At 41.0% G+C, this 12,614-nt stretch overlaps 1 protein-coding gene across 4 annotated transcripts in view; it reads left to right on the top strand.

The window, feature by feature from the left end:
- Stim1 (stromal interaction molecule 1) overlaps positions 1–12,614 on the top strand; it is a 191,792-nt gene that overhangs the window by 136,603 nt on the left and 42,575 nt on the right. For all 4 annotated transcript variants that reach the window (XM_031387678.1, XM_031387679.1, XM_031387680.1 and 1 more), the window contains one exon: positions 1,127–1,241. In XM_031387678.1, coding sequence (XP_031243538.1) covers positions 1,127–1,241 — 115 coding nt within the window. The remainder of the gene's footprint in view (positions 1–1,126; positions 1,242–12,614) is intronic.

Below are 12,614 nucleotides of genomic sequence, written 5' to 3' on the forward strand. Positions count from 1 at the left end.
CCTTCCTTCCTTCCTTCCTTCCTCCCTCCCTCCCTCCCTCCCTCCCTCCCTCCCTCCCTTCCTTCCTTTCTTTCTTCTTTTCTTCCTTCCTCTGGGGGTGGCTTTCAAGACAGGGTTTGTCTGTGTAGTCCTGGCTGCTCTGGAACTTGTTCTGTAGACCAGGCTGGCCTCAAACTCACATCTGAGATCTGTGCATCTCTGTCTGTGCTGGGATTAAAGGCATGAACTACCATGCCTGGCCAAGCCTGCCTGCCTGTCTCCCTCCCTCCCTCCCTCCCTCCCTCCCTTCCTTCTTTGCTTCCTTCCAAGCCATTGTTTTTCTTTCTCCTTCCTTTCTATTATTCTTTCCTCTCCCGTATTTTTAACTCTCCCCGTACCCCCCAAAAAAGAGTTCAGAGTCATCCTCAGGTACATACAAAGTTCCAGGTTAGCCTAGTCTATATGAGACTTTGTACATATTAAACAAATAAACAAACAAACAAAACAACCAGACAACTAAAGAATTGGAGCTACTAGGACCATAGCTCAGTGGGTAAAGTGCCTGCCCTATAGTTGTGAGGACCTGAGTTTTGATCCCCAGCATCCATATAAGAAGTCGAGCACTGCAGCACATATCTGTAACTTCAGGGCTGGTGTAGGTGGACAGGTGGATTTCCGGGGCTTGCTGGCCAGTCAACCTAGCCAGATTGATATTTTCCAGGTTCAGTGAGACCCTGCCTCAAAAGGTAAGGTGAATATTGACCTGTGACTTTTGCAAATGTACATGTGTACACAGGCATGCACAGACATACTGCACATTTCTTTTAAACATTAACTCTTCTTTGTTTCCCTTGTGGCTTGTTGAGTCCACTGTCACTCTTTCAATAATAATTAATAATTAAAAATAATAATAATAAAAACAGTATGGGGGAAGAATTCAAACATATCTGTCTTTTTCATATGAAACATAAAGTGAAAAATTATTTTTACTGGCAACTGAGGCATTCACACAGAAAGATACATGAGTGGGGTTTATAAGTAGTGCATTGGAAATGTGTTATGTATAGCTAGAGATAAACGACTTGTGGAGCTCTTAGTGGGCTGGTTCACAAGTGTCTCCTGTGACTTGTGTGCTTTTCCCTCACAGTTCCTAAGGGAAGACCTCAATTACCATGACCCAACAGTGAAACACAGCACCTTCCATGGCGAGGATAAGCTTATCAGCGTGGAGGACCTGTGGAAGTCATGGAAGTCATCAGAAGGTAAGAGGCCGCTGGGTTGTCGGTCCTAGTGATCAGAGGTTTAGAGAAGAGTGAGGATGAATAGATACTGGCCCTAAAAGGACATGAACAAGAAGTGAGTTACTGAAATCATTCTAAATAGTCATGGAATAAGACTGAGTTACTGTCATTATGCTGGGAAAGGTATTTGAAGTTGTCCTTCATTAGGATGTCTTGAAATCCTAATGAAGTTGATAGGCTTATCAACTTCTGTCTTCATAGTATCCTCCATTGAAATTACCAGCTTGTCATGTCTTCCCCAGAGATAAGGAGCTTGGTGTTCTTTTGAGGCAGCCTGTTCTGTACTTTCTGCCCAGTCCACCTCTTCGGAGTCCCAGATGTTTCAACGGTTGAGAGGCAGTAAAATGGGTTGGGTAGTAAATCTTTTGCCTCTACCACTCCTCCCTGCCAAGTTAAATAGTCATCTTTGAATAAAAATATTTCAGCATCTTTCTGACTGAGATGTCCTTTTTGTAAACATTTTTATAATATTTTTCTTAGATCCTTAAGTTGGGCACAGAATCCTAAATGTGGTTTGATTTCCACAGAGCTGAACTGCATTGCTAACTTTTGAGCTCTGGGCCCTGGGCCCTGAGCTTATATACTAACACTTCCCGATTGAGTGCTAGTGCCCTCAGTGGTCACATTACTGACTTATGTTGAATTTATCAGTGAAAATTTTAGAACCTTCTAGTAATAAACCTCCTAAACCCCAACCGCCTTGTTTCCCTCCACTGGAGCATTTGATTTAAAATTCTGAGTAAAAGACCACGTTTAGTTTTATGACATTTGACAGGAAAGAGAGTGATAGATCTTTAGCCTCCTCTTTTATCTCTGTGGCTAGAGCTTTCTTGGATCCCAGTAGGATTGGAAGCTTGTAGTTGAGTTGGTAAGTGTCTTGCTTCTCATGAACAAAAAGCTGAAGAATTTGCTTCCCAACACTGGAAAACCCAGCTGTGGTAGTACACATAAGTAATCGCAGCTCTTGGAAAGTGGAAGCAAGAGGACCAGAAGTTTATGACCATCCTCACTAAGTTCAAGGGAAGCCTGGGGTCTGTGAAACCCAGTCTCTAAGACAGATAGGTAGGTAGGTAGATAGACAGACAGACAGATACTGGAAACAGCATTTCCCAAGGTCTTATAGAGGAGATGTGTCCTAGTTTACTTTCTCTTGCTGTGACCAAAATCAACTTGGGGAGGAAAGGGTTAATTTGGTTTATAGCCTATCATCAGGAGAAGCCAAGGCAGGACCTGAAGCAGAGACCATAAAGGAATGCTGCTTATTGGCTTGCCCTTCATAGCTTGTTCAGTTTGCTTTCTTGGACCATTCAGGACCTCCTGCCTTGGGGGGCATCACTCCACTGGCCTGCCCTCCCACATCAATCACTAATCTTAAAATGCCCCAGAAGCTTACCTACAGGCTGATGTTATGGAGACATTATTTTTCTCAATTGAGGTTCCCTCTCCTAAGACAATCCTAGCTGTGTCATGTTGACAAACAAACCAAAACCAAAACCAAAAAACCTGACCAGTATAAGGTGTTAAGAAGGTTAAACATGAGTTATCCAGGGCTTCAGAATTTTGAGTGTCTCCTAATTTTGCCCATGTTAGCCTCAGACTCTTAGATCTTAGCCTTGTAAGCAGCTGGGATTATAGGAACCTGCCACTGCTTCTAATTTCCTTGTTTTTAGATGAGGAAATTTAGGACTTGGCTTGTAAAATTGTGTGTTCATTGCCATACATTCTGGAGAGCCAGGACTAGATGTAGACGTTCTGATCCTTGTCCATCAATGCACTTCCTTGTTATCTGATGGCAGACCACACTACTTGTAGTAGAATGAGGCTATTTCTATTTTTATTGAGATTCTTACCTGACTATAGAATTTAAATCTGAAAGGGAACATGCATATATATATATAGGTAGAGGGCATTAGATTTAGTAGACTCACAGCAGGATATGGAACAGCTGCTGCCACTTAACTGTTTCATTGGTTTAGAAGAAGCATGCAAAGAAGCGTGTAGGGGAAAGCTTTCTGGAACTCTTCAGAGGTTTAGACCTACACACACACACCCTCCTGCAGTTGAATGTGTCTTTACAGCAATACAGACTGTCTGTCTGGTGAAGAGAGATGAAGCAATGACATGAGCGCTGGCATTATATTAGCATTGCCAGGGAAAATCTTCCAGCAGTCTAATTTTATTTTTCTTCTCTAATAGCATGATGATAAGGTGTCTATAAGTAGATTTTATAAGTATGAACTTAGAACACAAGAGGTGAGGAGCATATTCGTGGCCTTTCTACAAGCTCAAACAAACATGACTGAGACCTTGGAAAGTGATTGAGGGAAGGCTGGGATAGAGGACTGAATCCTAGTACTAGAGAACAACTCAGGCCATTTTCTGGTCAGAACTTTATTTCTGGAGTAGCAACTATTTGGAATACTCCCACTGTATTTCAAATTACAGGAACGTAGAAGAATGGAGTGATGTTTTTTAGAAGGGGCCGAGACTTGTTTGCCCTTAGCAGGAAAACATTCTCACATACAGCAGTGCGCCTCTCTCTGAGAAGACATACACATGCAGCTTTTTGGGACTAGTTTGCCGGTGGTTTGATAGACTAAAAGTAAGAACCTTCTTGTGTCCAATAATTTGCCTCGTTATTTAGAGAAAGGCTCCTATTCTCTCTAGAGTGAATTTCCTGAGCTATGAAAGGTGTGTACTATTCTGGCATTAATTCAGACTGGCTGGCCTGGATATAGCTAACTGGTGTAGATATCAGTGTTAGTCATTTAAGCTCAGAACATTAGCAGGCTAATGTCACGTCTTTTTGTGTGATTAGTGTTGTTGTTAACATTCTCTGACTAATGTTGGAAACCAGTGTTTGTTTTTTCTCTTTTTTTTCTGTGTCTCTGTGTCTCTGTCTGTCTGTCTCTCTGTCTCTGTCTCTGTCTCTCTCTCCTTCTTTCTCTACCCCACTTTTCCTGTGTTATTTAGAACTTAGCAGAAAAGTCTGCTAGCCTCTTCATTAACCAGCTCGGGTTTTAATAATAAACCAGCAGCAACTCAGAAATGACTCTGATACATGTATAGTACGTCACACGTGCTAAGCGCTGTTCTAAGTATTTACCTTATGTTCATTCCTCACGATAACCTTATATGTATAGTTACTATACATATCTCTGTTTTCAGATGTAGAAAATGAGGCAAGGAGATTGAGTGGAACAATGGAATATAATCCTGTTACTAACTATGTGTAGTTACATAAGGTACCACAGAGTAAGATCATGGCTCCTCACAACTCTGCTCTCACTTCTGACTGAAGTTGGTTATAAAGCTGAGCCTTCCCAGGGCGTTTGCTCTTTACTACTACTAACCCCCACCTTCTCCTCCCCCTTCCTCTCCCCTTTCTATTAGTTGTTGCTACATTTTTGAAAGAGAAAGAAAGTCCCTCCCTCTTTCCCTCTCTTGGGACAGCACCTCAAGTAGCCCAGGCTAGCTTTGAACTCTTGATCCTCCTGCTTCTCTATCTCCCAAATCCTAAGGTTACAAGCCTGTGGGACCTGGTGCTTGCACACACTCCCACTCCATACCACTGTGCTGTTTTTTTATATGCTGGATTCTAATCCAGGCCCTCACAAATGCCAAGCTTGTTACCTACACTGAACTAGTCTCAAAGCCCCTAGATAATTTTTCTTTCTGATGATTGAATCAAAATTGTCATCTATGTTGTAACCTAATATTTAATACAGTCATTTTATGTTTTATTTTAAATATATACTAGAAGAAAAAGGTGTTACTTGGGAAATTCCATTCCTCTTTGCTTCTTCCTCTCTGCTCTTATGTTCACTTCCTGTGCTGCTGCCATCACTTGGTTTCAGCAGCCTTTTCATTCGAGCCACTGAGATGGTATTGCTATAAGCCACAAGCATTTATAGTTTACTGTAGTCTCTGTTTTAGCATATGTGTACAACTGTGAAGCCACTGCACAGTAAAGGCCGACTATGTGTATTACCTCATATCTTCTGTCATCTCTCCTCCCCCTCCATAGCTACTGAGCTAGCTTCTGACAAGTTCAGTTCACATTTGCTAGCATTTTATTTAAATAGACTTATATAATATTTACCCTTTAAAATTTAGTCTTTTGCATTTAACATAGTTATTTTGGGATTCATATTTTACAAGTACAAATAGTTCATCTTTTTTTATTCCTGAGTATTAATATAATGAAGAGATATACTTCAGTTTTTTTATCCATTTACCTCTTGTTAGACATTTAAGCTACATACAGCTTCTATCTATTACAAATAAAGCTAAAGTGATTTAAAGCCATTTAAATATGAGTCACATGCATATTCTGTGTCTTAGGAAAATACCTAGGAGTGGAATGACTAGATCGTATGGCAGGAATCAAGAACTATCAGTGTTAGATATTCCCATCAGTAGTGTGTGAAACTCTCAGCTCCCTGTCTCCTTGCAAATATTAGTTGTCATCAGTCTGTTAAAATTTTAGCATGGTGTAGTAGTGTCTTATTTTGGTGTTAATTTATGGTTTGCTTAATAACTAATGATACTGGGCATCTTTTCATGTATATGTTTTCATTTACATACCTTTTGTGGAGTATCTTTTAAATTTTAGGCATTTGTTTGTTTGTTTTAAAATAACTTCTTATTTATTAGTTCAGGCTTGCCTCAAACTGCCATATAGCCATGACTGGTTTTGAACTCCTGATCATTCTGCCTTCACCTCCTGAGTAAGTGCTGGGATTGCAGGCATAAATAATCACCATGCCCTGTGACTGTGAAGTAGTTCGTTCTCTCTCTCTCTACCCCCACCCCTGTCTTTTCCTTAGCTTTTTAATGTGAAGGCTAAAATCACTGATTTGAATCCTTTCTTCATCATCTTTTCTTCCATATGTCTGTGCATGGTAGGAATTTATATGCATGCTTGTATGTATATGTACATGTGTATATGCATAAGTCTGTAGAGGCCCAAGGCTGACTGACATTGTAAATCTTTCTCAGCCATTCTTCACCCTGTTCATTGAGTCAGTGTCTTAGTGCTGGCTCAAAACTTACTATGTATTACAGGCTAGCCTCAGACATTTGTAGTCTCTACTTTTTGAATGCTAGGATTACCTGTGTTATCTGGCCTGAAACTTGCTATATAGCCAGGGCCTTCAAACTCATGATTCTCCTGCCTTAGTTTCTCTAGTGCTTATATTACAGTTGCACACTATCAGATTCAGTTAAAACTTTTACTGGTTTATAAATATTGTTTTCATTTTTATGTCCTAACTTATAGTCTGTTCATGTGTACATGCTCATTGATACAAATATTCTATTGGTTAGTGTAAAAATGCCAATCAACTCATTGGCTGATGATAATAAGTCTACTTAACCTTGTTTATGTTTCTAGCTGCTTGGTTTATCATTTATCTTTTTTTAAGATTTATTTTATTTATTTTATGTATATGAGTACACTGTAGCTGTACAGTTGGCTGTGAGCCATCATGTGTGTGGCTGCTGGGAACTAAACTCAGGACCTCTGCTGGCCCCGCTCGCTCTGGCCCTGCTCACTCCGGCTTAATTCACTGTAGCTGTCTTCAGACACACCAGAAGAGGGCATCAGATCTCATTATGGGTGGTTGTGAGCCACCATGTGGTTGCTGGGATCTGAACTCAGGACCTTCGGAAAAGTAGTCAGTGCCCACTGAGCCATCTTGCCAGCCCCTTGGTTTATCATCTATCAAGAAAGAAACAAATTACTTTTCTTTATCTTTTTCTTTTATTAATCATTCCATTCATTTACATCTTAAATGATCTCCCACTTCCCAGTTACTCCTCCACAAACCCCCATCCCACAGCCCTCTCCCCACTCCCCTTACCTCTATGAGAGTGCTCTCCCCCCCCCCCAACACCGCCCCCTCCGCTCTACAGCTACAGCATCCCCCTACACTGGGGCATCAAACCTCCACAGGACCAAGGGCTTCTCCTCCCATTGATGTCAGACAGGGCTATCCTCTGCTATATAAGTATCTGGAGCCATAGATCCATCCCATGGTAATCTAGTCCCTGGGAGCACTGGGTGGTCTGGCCAGCCAACATTGTTCTTCCTATGCGGTTGTAATCCCCCTCCACTCCTCCAGTCCTTCCACCAACTCCCCCCAAACCCCAACTGGGATCCCCGAGCTCAGTCTGATTGTTGGCTCCAAGCATCCACATCTGCATTGATCAGTTGCTGGCAGAACCTCGCAAGGAACATCCACAGCAGATTCCTGGCAACAGCAACAGTGTCGGGGTTTAGTGTGTGCAGAGAGGATTGATCCCCATGTGGGGTGGTCCCTGGATGGGAGGAGAGACTGAAAGGAATACATTTTGTTTGGAGGATTTTGTTTGGCTCTCAATTTCAGAAACCTTGTTGCCTTTGGTCTATAGTAAGGTGTTCTATTCAGACAGAGATCACTTGGCAGGGGAAACTGTTTACTTTGTGGTGACTGGAAAGCAAAGAGGGAGTGTATGATAAAGTGATCTGGGCTTCTAATATCCATATGTCACAAATGACCAAACTTCCCTTGCTAAGCCACACCTACAGGTTCTACTACTTCCAGGTATAGGTCCTCCACCCTGTTATAGCTTAGTGTATTGTTCTATGTCTCTTTTCATTATTGATTATTTTATTTTCAAAGTACTGCTGGTTGAACCCAGAAGGTGCTCTCCTATTGAGCTATATCCCCAGGCCTTGACTTGTGTTTTTAAATTTAAAATATATTACTAGGCACGTATGTTTCATACCTTTAATGCCAGCAGTGGAAGACAGAGGCAGGAAAATTGACTTGAATTGGAAGCTAGCCTGGTCTACATGATGAGACCTTTTTTCCTTCCTTTCTTCCTTCTCCCTCTCTTTCTTCCTCCCTTCTTCTTTCTTTCTTTCTTTCTTTCTTTCTTTCTTTCTTTCTTTCTTTCTCTTTTTTCTTCCTTCCTTCCTTTCTTTCTTTAAAAAAAAAAAAAGACTGCTGGGTATGGTAATGCATGCCTTTATTCCCAGCACTTAGGAGGTAGAGGCAGGCCTATCTCTGAGTTCAAGGCTGGTCTACAGAGTGAGTTCCAGGACAGGTGGGGCTACATAGAGAAACCCCATCTTAAAAAAAAAAAAAGTCATGATACTCAGGAGGGGATCCAGCCTGGTTTGTCTACATAGTGAGCCCCAGGAGGACAGCCAAGACTACATAGAGATACCCTCTCTCAAAAAGGGAAGTGGTCTCAAGTGGTAGTATGCTAGGCCTAGCATACACGAAACCCTAGGTTCTATTCTTTGCATGGACCATGTGAACCACATATATTGACACACTCCCATAAGTCTAAGCACTTAGGAAATAGGGGCAGGAGAGTTAGGAGTTCAGAATCATCCTTGACTATATAGAGACTTGGAGGCCACTCTTGGCTACCTCAGATCTGGCTTCAAACAAACAAACAAACAAGCATTCTCTTTAGATATCTCCTTTTGAAATTTTTCCTGAAAATCTACAGTCTAGATAATGTGTGTTGTGTCCCCATGGCTTCTTGTGTTTATCTCATCATAGCACTTAACACGTTAATTACAGTCTATTACCCTGCCTGTTTCCTATCAGTTTGCTTGAAGTCAGCATTTTATATGATCCCACTTTCTAACACTTAGTACTAAAATCAGCCCAGATTAGGAAAGAAGTCAAAAGTTTGTCCTTGTCTCTACCATTGTCCCATCTTACAGTTTCACATCCCAAAGCTTCTAGGTTGTTCTGCTGCCGTGCAGCTGCCTTGCCAATATTTCTCTAACCTGATTTTCTTTGCGCTTTGTTGTAGCTCTGTATGTGGCCTTTAATAGTATGTCCTTATGGTGTTTAATAGATCAGAGGTTTGCATAGTAATCTAGTGGAGTAGGCTTGTCATAGGAGGCCTAGGCCCAAGACCCAGATATTTTTACAATGATGTTTTGGGGTTTGATATTGACATCATACTAGGAACTAAGATTCCCAGGTAGTGGCGGTAGGAAGGGAACTTCTTAGACAACCTAGTTCCAGGTTACATCCCATTTTTTAGGAGGAGCCACTTTGGGAGGATTGTATAGCTGGTTTGTTCATAGAATAGACTAGAAAACTCAGTTGTTCAATTTAATTTAAAATTTTTTATTTTGTGTGTATGGGTGATTTGCTTGCATGTATGGCTGTGCACCCTGTGTATGCCTGGAGCCCACAAAGCCCAGAAGAGAGTGTCAAATCTCCAGAGAAGAAACTGGAGTTACAAATGGCTGTGAGCTACCATAGTGCTGGGAATGCACCTAATTCCTCTGGAAGAGCAGCCAGTGTTCTTAACCACTGAACCATCTCTATTGCCCCTTCCATTAATTTTTTAGGTTAGTGTACAAGTAAGCTTTGTGATGCCTTTTCTGTCAACTAGTTCCATGTCTCTCTCTGAATCTCCTTATCACCTAATCTCTCAAAGAGAGCACTTATTACATTGCCATATTTGTTCATTTACTCTTACAAGTTCTTTTGGAGAAAGCTCTTAAAGATGGAGTTCATGACACCCTAGCAGCTTCTACAGGGAATACTAATAAAAGCTTGATGAATAAACAAATGGTGATAATAGCAGATTTAGCTGAGGCAGGTCTTGAATACCTGATCCTCCTGGCTCCACCTCCCAAGTGCTGGATCCCAGGTCTGTACCACCATTGTTGGCTAGCTTCTATTTCTTTAGCACTTACTATATAGGAAAGGAGGTTCCTTATGTCTTTACAACACCTAAAAACTCTACTTGTCACCATTTTATAAGTGACAAAAATGAGACTGAGATCTTACATTTTTTTTAAAAGATTTATTTTATTTATTTTTATGTGTATGAATACACTTTAGCTGTATAGATGGCTGTGAGCCATCATGTATGTGGTTGCTGTTAAACTCAGGACCTCTGCTGCCCTGCTCTCTCCAATGTAATTTACTGCAGCTGTCTTCAGATGCACCAGAAGAGGGCATCAGATCTCATTACAGGTGGTTGTGAGCCACCACGTGGTTGCTGGGATCTGAACTCAAGACCTTCAGTTAATGCTCTTACCCGCTGAGCCATCTTGCCAGCCCAAGATCTTATTTAATAAGTGACATTTGGTTCAAGGCACATGATTACAAAGCCCACGTTTGTAACTGTCAGGCCGTATTTGACTGTCGGACCAGATGACTAACTGAGGTTGACCAGGTAACCAGCCAGTGCACTAATAGCTGTGTGAGGAGACTCAAAAAGGGGTTGGCAACTCCCCTAATAGACGTCGTTCTCTTGGGATGAGGGTTTGAAACCACAGAAGTAGATGAGTGCTTCATCTACAGGCGCCACAAGTCCATTATGTTCCCAGAGATACTGACTCAGGAGCTCGTTTCTTATTGCTTATTCTTTTCCTGGCAAGAGAAAAGATTGGCCAAGGCCCAGGTTCTGCCTTGGCGCATCCCTGGAGGATAGCTATAGCTGAAGAGCTAGGAGGGATACTTATTGTTCCTTCCGCTGGTGTGCCCTTACCCCAAGTATCCACATGACTCACAGCTTCACTTCATTTTCTACTCAAATGTCACGTCACCAGAGAGGCCTTTCCTTCCTTAAAAAGACTTTTCTGTTTACATTTATTCTTTTACTGCTTAATTTTTCTTAATTGTATTTTATTACCACTTGATGTTTTTATTATGGATTTTTCATTTTTATATATTTATTATATTATTTATTTGTTTTTAAGACATGGTATTACTATGTAGTCCTGGCCAGCTTGAGATTTGCTATGTAGACCAGGGTCACCTTGAATTCACAGAGATCCATCTACTTCTGCCAGGATTAAAAGCATGGGACAATAATGCTAGCTTATTTTAATGTGTGGAAGGTCAGAGGATGATTTGCAGGAGTTGCTTTTTTCCTTTCACTTTGTAAGACCCAGGAACTGAAACTCAGTTTGTCAGCTTGATAGCAAGTGATTTTTAGGTACTGTTACCTGCTGAGCCATCTCATGGGCTCAGTTTAGACTGCCTTTTTTGCCTTTCCTCTCAGAATCATAAACACCAGAGGATTTGTGACTTTTGAATTCTCCTGTATTTCTAGGTCCTGAAGTAGGTTCTAGTAAGTATGGGGGTGTTTAATAATTACTTCCATGAATTATCCTTGAGTTGGTGATGACCTACTTTTAAGAACTTATCATTTAACTTCAGCAGCTTTTTATTTTCCATGTCTTTATTCATGACCTTGGACTCCAGACAAACAAGAATTTTGTTCTCTGTGCATGACCCACACTTTGCAGTTCTGGATATTGCTCTTATTTTTTCTTTGGTGGTTCTGAATTTCTGTTTACCCAAATTTTGACCATGCTTTTTTTTAATGTATTTTTATTCTATATGCATTGGTGTTTTCCCTGCACATATCTGTGTGAGGGTGTCAGGTCCCCAGAACTGGAGTTGCAGATCCCATGTGGGTGCTGGGAATTAAATCCAGGTCTTCTGGAAGAGAACTCAGTGCTCTTAAGCACTGAGCTATCTCTCCAGCCCCACTCTATTTTTAAAAAGGAGTATTTATTTATTTTTCTTACTTAGTACATGTATGTGTGCCTGTATGAGTTTATGTACACTACATGTATGGAACTGGAATTCCAGTTGTGAGACCTGTGATAGGGGTGTGAACTGAATCAGGGTCCTCTGTAAGAGCAATGAGCTCCCTTAACTGTGGAGCTAGCTCTCCAGCCGATGAACTCCTTTTTAAAATGAATGTGTGTGCAGGTAACTACTACTGATAGATATTGCTAGATTGTAAGCAATAGTACTTAAATAGGGATCTCCTTCTTAGCCCTGTTGTTTCCAGGGCCTACCTTGAAAGAGTACAAAATAAATGTTTATTGAGTGGCAGAATGAATATTTTACAGGAAGGGAAATTGAGGCTCATATCAGTTAAGTCATTATAATTATCTTAATTAGTCCATAGTAGATAAGATGGAAATTAAAGGCTTTAGCTTCAAATTTGTATTATATATTTTATTATACAAAGCCATCAGGGTCAAGCCTAGACACACATGCCTGTAATCCTAGAAGGTGGGAAATGGAGACGGGGAGATCAGGAATTCAAGGCCAGCCTTAACTACACAGTGAGATTGAAGATAGTGTAAGCTCCATGTTTCTTTGGTTTCAAAAAACAAAATTATCCAAGCAACCAAACATATCCAAAAACAAAGAAAAAGATTGGAAATGACAGTTGTCTTGTAGATTCTCACTTTCTTTTAAAACTTTTATTTTACCCGGGTGGTGGTGGTGCATGCCTTTAATCCCAGCACTTGGGAGGCAGAGGCAGGCAGATTTCTGAGTT

The sequence above is a fragment of the Mastomys coucha genome, unplaced genomic scaffold (assembly GCF_008632895.1).
Source record: "Mastomys coucha isolate ucsf_1 unplaced genomic scaffold, UCSF_Mcou_1 pScaffold21, whole genome shotgun sequence".
Taxonomy (NCBI): Eukaryota; Metazoa; Chordata; class Mammalia; order Rodentia; family Muridae; genus Mastomys; species Mastomys coucha.